The sequence below is a fragment of the Echinops telfairi genome, unplaced genomic scaffold (genome assembly GCF_000313985.2).
Source record: "Echinops telfairi isolate 266 unplaced genomic scaffold, ASM31398v2 ScPeMD7_7469;HRSCAF=8507_1, whole genome shotgun sequence".
Taxonomy (NCBI): domain Eukaryota; kingdom Metazoa; phylum Chordata; class Mammalia; order Afrosoricida; family Tenrecidae; genus Echinops; species Echinops telfairi.
The window spans coordinates 13,718,619-13,727,781 of NW_022111373.1; the positions used below are offsets into that span (position 1 = coordinate 13,718,619).

At 43.6% G+C, this 9,163-nt stretch overlaps 1 protein-coding gene across 1 annotated transcript in view; it reads right to left on the reverse strand.

Annotated features, from left to right (window-relative positions):
- The window catches only part of MEGF10 (multiple EGF like domains 10), a 193,707-nt gene that overhangs the window by 5,950 nt on the left and 178,594 nt on the right, over positions 1–9,163 (reverse strand). Inside the window, exons 19-22 of the mRNA XM_004696586.2 lie at positions 8,781–8,909; positions 5,317–5,553; positions 4,163–4,290; positions 2,244–2,367 (exon numbers count right to left, since the gene is read on the reverse strand). Coding sequence (XP_004696643.2) covers positions 2,244–2,367; positions 4,163–4,290; positions 5,317–5,553; positions 8,781–8,909 — 618 coding nt within the window. The remainder of the gene's footprint in view (positions 1–2,243; positions 2,368–4,162; positions 4,291–5,316; positions 5,554–8,780; positions 8,910–9,163) is intronic.

Sequence of the window (9,163 nt, forward strand, 5' to 3'; positions counted from 1 at the left end):
GATGTCTGATACCTGATACCATTGACACCTCATGATCACAGAGGCGGGTGTGCTTCTTCCATGTGGGCTTTGTTGCTTTTCCTTGCTCACTTTTAAGAAGCATTCTGGCTGTACTTCTTCCAACATAGGTTTGTTTGTTCTTCTGGCAATCCAAGGTATATTTATAGTTTTGTTAACATCATAATTCATAGACAGTAGATCTTCTCTGGTCTTCCTTATTTGTTGCTTATTAACAATGTGAGATATGCAAAGGACACATCTTACTTGTTTATAGTAAGAAGGAGTAGAAGCATTTGCTCATGAATATCACGGATTGCAGCCTTCAGTATGGATTACAAATCAATGTAAAGAAAACACAAATCCTGACAACTGGGACAACAGGTAACATCGTGATAAATGGAGACAAGGATGAAGCTGTCAAGGATTTTGTCTTGCTTGGATCCACAACCAAAGCTCATGGAAGCAGCAGTTACCAAATCAAAAGACACACATTTGCTACATAAGACCTCTTCAGAGTATTGAAAAACAAGAATGTTACTTTGAGGACTAAGGTGAGCCTGACCGAAGCCACGGTATTTTCAGTTACCATATATGCAAGCGAAATTTGGACACTGAAAAAAGAAGACTGAGAAGAGTACAGAGAAAAGGAAAATGTTCTCAAATTGGTTATGGTAAAGATTATAGAACTCTTTTGATATGTCTGTACTGTTGAATTGTATGATATGAAGATGAAGTGCAAATAAAATTGTTTTAAAAAGAGAAAACAAATGAATAAAGAAGACTGAAGAAGACCTGATACATTTGAATCCTGGTGCTGAAGAATATTGAAAGTACCATGACTCCTCAAAGGACAGACCTATCTGTCTTGGAAGAAGTACACCAGAGGGCTTCGAAGAGGCAAGGATGACAACTTCATCTTACACATTGTGAACAGGTTGACCGGAGAGACCAGTCCCTGGAGAAGGACATCATGCTTGGTAAAGTGAGGGGCCCGGCAGGAGAGGAAGGCCCTCAAGGAGATGGATTGACACCATGGCTGCAACAATGGCTCAAACACAGGAATAGTTGGTGGAGGACCAGGCGGTGTTTCCTTCTGTTGTGCACAAGGTGCGTTTGGATTGGAACTGACTTGATGGCACCTGATGAGAACAACAACCACAACAACATTTGTCACCCAGTTTCACATGCAAATGAAGCAATGGACTAGCCCGTGATTTGAATTAGTTGCATCTTAGTTTTCCAAGTGAAAGCTTTGCTGCCAAAGGTCTTTGTTCAGATTTGTTCAAGGGCAATAACTTCTTGACTGCTGACCTCATGGGCATTGCTTGTGAATCCAAGTAAAACAGAAACCTCAACGACTTCAGTCTTTGCTTTTCTCATGTTGCTGTGTATTGGTCCAGTTGTGAAAATTTTGTTCTGTATGTTACAGTGTAATCCCTTCTAAACGATGTATCTTTGATCTTCATCGGTAGGTGCTTCAACTCTTCTTTCCCTTTCAGCAAGCAAGATTGTGTCATCTACACATCGTACGTTAATGAGTCTTCCTTCAATCCTAATACAGATTTCTTCATATAGTCCAGTTTCTCAGATTATGTGTTCAACATACAAACTGAACAACTATAGTAGAGGAATGTAACAGACACACACCATTCCTGATTTTAAACCACTCAATATTCCCTTATTCTATTTCAATGATCATCTCTTATTCTAGTACAGATTCCTCATGAGCACAAGGAAATGTTCTGAAATTCCTGTTATTTGAAGTGTTATCCACAATACGCTATGGCCATCCCTGAGTATCTTTGCATAGTCAAGAAAACATCTTTCTGCTATTCTATGCTTTCTATCTACCAGCAGCAGTGATACCTCTTGCTTCATATCCTCTGATGAATCTGGCTTGACTCATCGGCTGTTGCTCATCAATGTCCTGCTACAACTCTGCGATTGTTCTTTGGAGATGCCTGGTTTCAATCCATCTCTTTGCCACAGGCATGCACCGCCGACTATTTCAGGCAATTGAGAGGGTTTTTCTTAGTCGCTGTTGAGTCTGTTTGGGTTCATGACAACCACGTGTGTGCAGAGTAGGTCTGCTCCACAGAATTTCCAAGGCTGCTGGGCTTCTCAGAAACAGATGGCAAGGACCAGCTTCCAGGGACCCTCAGGTGGGTTGGAACTGCTAGTCTTGCTACGAGGAGTCACCCAGGAGAGGGGAGGGTTTGAAAGCCCAGGTGGAGAGACCTTACCGAGCTCATTAAGGTAGCCCCCATGTTTCCAGTCAGCAGGAAGTGTCCCCGTGCAGTCCACCACAGGGCCTCTTTTCCCAGGATTCACATTTTTAAGATTTACAAATAGCTGGTTATTCTTGGACTGTTAAAAATATAAACAATAATAGATTAAAAAGAACACATTGTGCCACACACAGCCCATTACCACCATTCTGGGGTAAAGCAGGCCCACAACCTATTCCAAGGACAGGTCTTTTAATCAGGTGAACCACACCATGAGAAGAAAGGATATTCTCTGACCCGGTAGACCTTACTGACAAGGGAGCAAGATCTATGTCTCATAGCCCCCAACTATTTCCCTCACAGCTTCATATTGGTCTTTTTACTCTGTCCAACTAGCCATCCTAACAGGCTTATGTACTGGCATGGGGGAGAAGAGCCTTGGTCTGAGCTCCGCCTCCCGAACTGTAGGAATTTGTATGAGTGACAGTCAACTCTAAGCAGGTTGGTCATCAAGATGAGGATAGGATTATGTGCTTTGCCTCTTTCTCTGAATTAGTATGAGAATCAAATGGAATGATGAATATGAAAGTCTCTGGAGAATGTGGAAGGCTGTTTAAATATGAGGCACTCTAATAAAAATTCAGCTGCCTTAAATTAATTACTGATGGATTAATTTCATTAGCTTGGTTTTCTTTTAATAAAGAATGGGAATGTGATGATGGAGACTGGGTATGTGATTTGGAGCAATTGAAAGGGTGAAATGCTTGGGAATTCTCACATTGTTGCCAAGGCTTGGAGGTGTGTTAGATGGGTTGATCCGCAAGGGGCAGCGCTGGGATGTGGGGGGCTCTAGGCTGCTAACTGCTCCGGGCATCATGTTCCTCATTTACAAAACGGGGGCAGTAATCACTTATTCAAAATGTTGGTGTGACGTGTAAGTGAAGTTTTCTCTCTAAAGTGCTTATTAGTTGACCATGCTAGACCCACAAAAATAGCAGTTTCATGTGGTTCAACCCAAATGAAGGCCTAATATTGTTCCTCAAGTAATAGGTAGCCAAGAACGGCCAATAAAAGACAAGCTTAAAAAAACTTGGTAATTGAAACCAGAAATGATTCCGTCATTATACTTACATGAATGCATTAATGTTAGTTAGAAACATTATTTTAAATTCTTATGCCAGAGTAGACACTTTCCCTCCAAGAAAGTAGACACAGAAGTCCTTGGCTCACTTGAGCCGCTTCATTCACTAGCTGTTTCCAAACCAAATTCACTGCCATCGAGTCGATGCCAACTCATAGCCACTCAATAAGACAGGGCAGAACTCCCCCTGGGAGTTCTTGAGATGATAACTCTTTACAGGACTATAAGGCCCTTTCTTTCTCCTGTAGTATAGGATGGTGGTTTCGAACTGCCGACCTTGCAGATCATAGCCCAAATTCCTCAAGCAGCTCCAGTGGTGTAGTGGAGCCCCTTGCCTTCTTGATGGTTGTTCTACCCCTGTTGCCGACATGAGGGGACATGGAACACTGGGTGTGGTAGCTGGGGTTGGTGAAGTAATGACTGTTAGCATTTCCACCACTGCTGTGAGACCAGCGGCCACTCCCCAAGAGAAAGAGGAGGCATTCTACTTCCATAAGGAGTTGAAGTCTCATGAACCCACAGAAGCAGTACTACCCCGTCCAGTTGGGCTGACATGTGTCAGAACGGACGTGATAGCAGAGAGGTTGGTTTTTTGGTTTCTAAATTCTTCAGACTTTTTGACTATTAACTTGAGATACTATGACACTTCCCACTGGATATTTTAGAGTACTAAATTCTATGCATAAATATATCAAGGGCAGAGAATGGCATGTTGTCAACAGGAACCCTTAATAAACTCTTGTCTTCTTCTCTTCCCTGCCCACCATCAAAGCTTGAGCCATTTCCCCCTCACCTTGACGATGGTCATTCTGTCCCTGTTGTTGACGTGAGGGGACGTGGCGCACTGGGTAAGAGTGTGGTAGCTGGGGTTGGTGAAATAATGGCTGTTAGCATTTCCACCACTGCTGTGAGGAAGAGTTTCTGCAAGGAGAGCAGGGATGGTCAAGACAAGGAGGCTAAGTAACAAGAACAAATGGTTGGGTGGCCTCCATAACACAAGCTGGGCAGAGTCTCCTCCTGCCCACAAATACTCAGCAAAGTGTCGAGAAGCAACAGACACCTGCCTGCCTCCCTGCCTCCCGGGGAAGTGTGAAAGAATCCATGGACAATTGCTCTTTGCTTTGGGCATGTACAACTTGGAAAGGCATTCCTTAGGAACTACTTTGGCTAGATCTTTTCTTTCTTTTCTTTGAAGATGCAGAGTTCTTGGTACAATAATTCTGTACCAGAAAGATCTTACCGAATAAATTGCCTTATTCACATATTTCCCGAGAACCAGTGTATTTATAAACACACAAGTGGAACCTCTTTAGCAATTGCCCCCTAAATAATATATAGTTAAGGCTTTCAAATTCCTCAGAATAGGTGATTACTTCTTCTGATGCTTCAGTCTATTACTTAGAACATTCTCTTTGGTTTTTATGGAGAGTCCTCGTGATATGAAAGAAGAGACAAAAGAGCTATTTGAAGAACATCCTTGGTTCCTGCTTGTACCAAAGCTGTTTCCCACCTAACCCAATTGCTATTAATGATTCAGGGGGGCCCAGGGTGGGGCAGGGTGGGGCTGGGAGGCACAGTAGAAAGCCCTCAAAGTCAAGGGCAGAAGACCTGGTCTCCATCCCTAATCTGCCTTACAACCTTGATAACCTTGTTCCCCCTCTTCTATGCCTCCCACACACTCAAAGGAAAGCCTCCTCTGAGCTGAAATCCCCTAAGTCTAAAGTAACCAGGTAGTGAACCCAATTTAAAAATCCCTCTTCTAAGACAAACGAACGGTTCTTTTACTACTATTGAGATGCAAGACACATCTCCAACAATTTGTATGGTTTCCAAACATAAGGCGAATTGACGAAAACAATCGCTAGCACAGCCAAACACCTGGTTACACAGACGGGAAGGGACTCTTGCTCTAAAGGCGCAACCTGCTTCTCAAAACTCAAGCCTTACCTGAAATGGTGTAATCCGCATTGATGACCCTCATTGCAGGGGTGTAGGTTACTGCTGGCATGTGGGCTTCCTTGCCCTTCTGCTTGTGTCTATAAATCATGAACAATGCCAGGAGGAAGAGAACGACCAGCACGAGAACGAGGATGCCCGCAATGGCCCCGATCTGGTAGGAATCGGCAGGGAGAGCCGTACTGGTTCGGCTTAGGCTGTTCAGATTTCCCACTATTACAACACCAACTAGAAGAGGAAAAAGAGACCACGCTAAAGATGACCATTGGCAGGACAAATGTTTGCTCTTTATCGACAAAATCCTCACAGGGCACTACTGCCTGCGTATTTCATGAAATGTTAATTCGGGAAACCGAAGAGGGAGGATAAAAGCAAACATTCCTCATTTTTCAGATGTCTGGGCTTAGCATTGCTCTGAGACTCCAAAAAAAAAAAAAGACAGTCTTTCCTGAACCCAAAGGTTCAACTGTAGGGTTTGGAGGCTTCTGACATATTTTAGATTGAGTACTTTGGCAATTCATTCACTTGTCTTTGTTTTGTTTTATGTACTTAATATTTATTTTGTTTTATTGATAGCCATTACTGAGCTTATGGAAGACTGAAGGACAATTGAGGCATGTGAATTATGGTGCTGGCAAAGAATGTTACAAGTACCGTGGACTGCCAGAAGAAAACACGCCTGTCTTGGAAGAATAACAGCCACCAGGCTCCTTGGAAGGGCGGATGAGAGGATTTTCTCTCATGTACCTTAGCGATGTGAGCAGTTGGGACCAGTCCCCGAGGAAGGACATTGTGCTGGGTAAAATCGAGGGTCGGTGACAAAGAGGAAGACCCTTAGTGAGAAGGACTGACACGGTGGCTGCAGCTAGAGACTTGCCAAGGGCAAAGGGCAGGGAGACGGTGCAGAGCCGGGCAGGGTTTCCTTGCGTTGCTCAGAGGATTGCCATGCATCAGAACAACTCAACAGGACCCCCACCACCGAGCTTCCACCCCACCTGACGCACAGCGGTCCTGCAAAGGAGCCCTGGTGGGTATTGGTTTACACACCGTCCTCCTAACCAGTTGGACTTTAGTAGCTCCACTGTGGGAGAAAGATGAGGCTTTCTACGTCTGTCAAAGATGTACAGCCCATGAAATCCAAAGGTGCCGTTCTGCCCTCCCCTGTAGGGTCCTGATGAGTGATGACACTGAGTTGATGAAGTCTTCCATGCTCCAAAAGACTGAGGGTGTTCTCCCTAACGCTACTGTTAGCATTTCTAACAGTAATGTTCTTTTCAAATAAACATGTTGCTGTTAGGTGCCCTTGAGTGGGTGCCCACCCACAGTGACCCGATGTGCAATAGAATGAAAGCCGGCCTAGCCTGGCGCCACCCCACAATTGTTCTGGTGCTCAATCCCATTGTCAATCCCTCTCCTTGACAGTTTCCTCTTTTTTGCTGTCCATCCTCTTTACCAAGCTTGATGTCCTCCTCCAGAGACTGGTCTCCTGCTGACAACATGTCCAAAGTATGTAAGATGAAGTCTCACCGTCTTGCCTCTCAAGAGCACTCTTGCCTTACTTCATCCAAGACAGATTGGCTTGTCCTTTTATCAGTCCAGGGTACTTTCACATTTTTCACATCATAAGCATAACTTCATTATCAATTCCAAGAACAAGATCTGTGATTTCAACAGGCCTTTTGCCTTGAAGAGATTGGTCTGAACAATGTTATTTTGTAGGTAACAATTTGTCCTGCTACTGCCTGATGACATCACTCTAAAATGTTACTTGAATTCAAAATTCAGCTCCACGAGGTTCTTCCTCCTGGCCCTTCCACCAAGGACACTAACGATATTGATTGAGAACCAAGAAATCCAGCATCTAAAGTGAATGTTTTTTGTGACGTTGGACTCAGATATTTTGAACTTTCTCTTAAACTCTTGGACTATACTTTCATCCTCTGTAAATGAGGAAACTGACATGCATGAAGCTGCTCCCTGTTGAAACGTTCCTATGATTTTACAATTCGAAGTGTTAGCAGATCTTCCTATAAAAGTCTGACCTAAAACACACACCATCAAGGTCAGTGTAGTGAGATATAGTACAACATACATTTGCAATAGTGAGGTGGTCAAGAACTAGCATGTCAAATTGCTATGACAGGCAAATGAACAAAACCCACTTTATGAACAAAGCTAAAAGTTGTAAATATGAATGTCTAAATGATCTGTCATTGAAGATAATGCACCTACCACTGTCATAACTTTCTATCATCGTTGGTAGCCCATCTGCTTCTTATTTACCAAAGAGCACCACGGGATCTATGAACTGGGCTTCTCGGACAGGCAGGCTCCAGGACCACCAGAAACGCCCCATAATCAGAGTTTCCCAGGTGAAACCAGGCATGTGTAAAACACTATGGGATTATGATACATACCCTTTTAAAAATATCTTTAAAACATGAGACACACATCTACATGACAACCCAGTCATTCTGCTTCTAGGCATTTACACGAGAGAAATATGTTCATTTTATCCATAGTAATTTTATCAGTAATTCCCTCTTCCCATCTTGGAAACAATCCAAATGTCTATCAACAGGAGAAAATATAAAGAACTTATGGCATATATATTCAATAGTATACTATTCAGCCTTAAAATGAACAGAGCCATTGGTGCAAGCAATACCATGGATAAACCTCAGAAGGCCTGTGCTAAGTAAATGGAGCCAGAGCCAAGGGAGGGTGGTGGGATTCCATTTACTGTATATGCCATTTTGAAAAATGCAAACAAATCTATGGGGATAGAAGTAGTCTGTGCACTACTTGGGGCCTAAAACAGAGAAGGACATAAGGAAATGTTTTGAAGTGATGGGTATCTGTTATCATTATTGTGGGGGTAGTTTCTTGGGCATACACCAATGTCAGCATCTACCAAATGATACAGTTTAAATGTATTTTTATTTTGCAGGCATATTACATTCAAATAAAGCTGGGAAAAAAAACTATACCAAACCAAATACCTCACTGCCATCGAGTCTATTCCAAATCATGGTGACACTATAGGACAGGATGGGATTGCCCCATAGATTTCCAAGCCTGTGGGTCATTATGGTAGTAGAAAACCTCAACTTTCTGCCACAGAAGGGCTGGTGGTCGCAAACTGCTGATCTTGTGGTTAGCAGCCCAACACATAATCTACTGTGCCACATGGAAAATATGCCAGCTTTATAATCAGGTAGACCTGGCTCTAACATATGAGCACATATTAGCTAGATGATTCTGAGAAAATATCGATCCTCTCTGACCTTTAGGTTCTATATCTGAAGGTTGACAAGAGGCATCTGGCAATAAAAAAAATTACAGATATGCCTTGCAGAATTGTGGCGAAGATTGCATGAAGTAATGTGAAAATCCTGTGTGTCAGTGTGGTCACACAACCAGAGGCAGCTGTTATTATTTACTAGTATTGTTACCTTGATCACATCGTGCCCCCTTCCATCCTGGGCTGCAGTAGCAGGTCCCGGTGATGTGGTCGCAGGTGGAGTTGTTCAGGCAGTCACAGATCTGGCGACAGCCATAGCCATATGTGCCTGCAGGGCATTCTGGAAAGGGAGAGCAAAGTCAAATGCAGCTTGCTAGGCTGGAGAATGTGGAGCAAGGCTGTCTCTTATGATGTGCACGATCCTGTATGTGCAGGGCAAAGGCTCCTTCTGGGGCTCCCGGTCCAGGCAATGGGTCCCAGACTGGAACAGGACTCCCATAACCATGGTGGGACTCACAGTGCAGGCTGTGCAGGGCCAGAGACTGAGCTGATCATCACTGTAGCTCTGGACCCATCAGGCCTGAAACTGAAAGA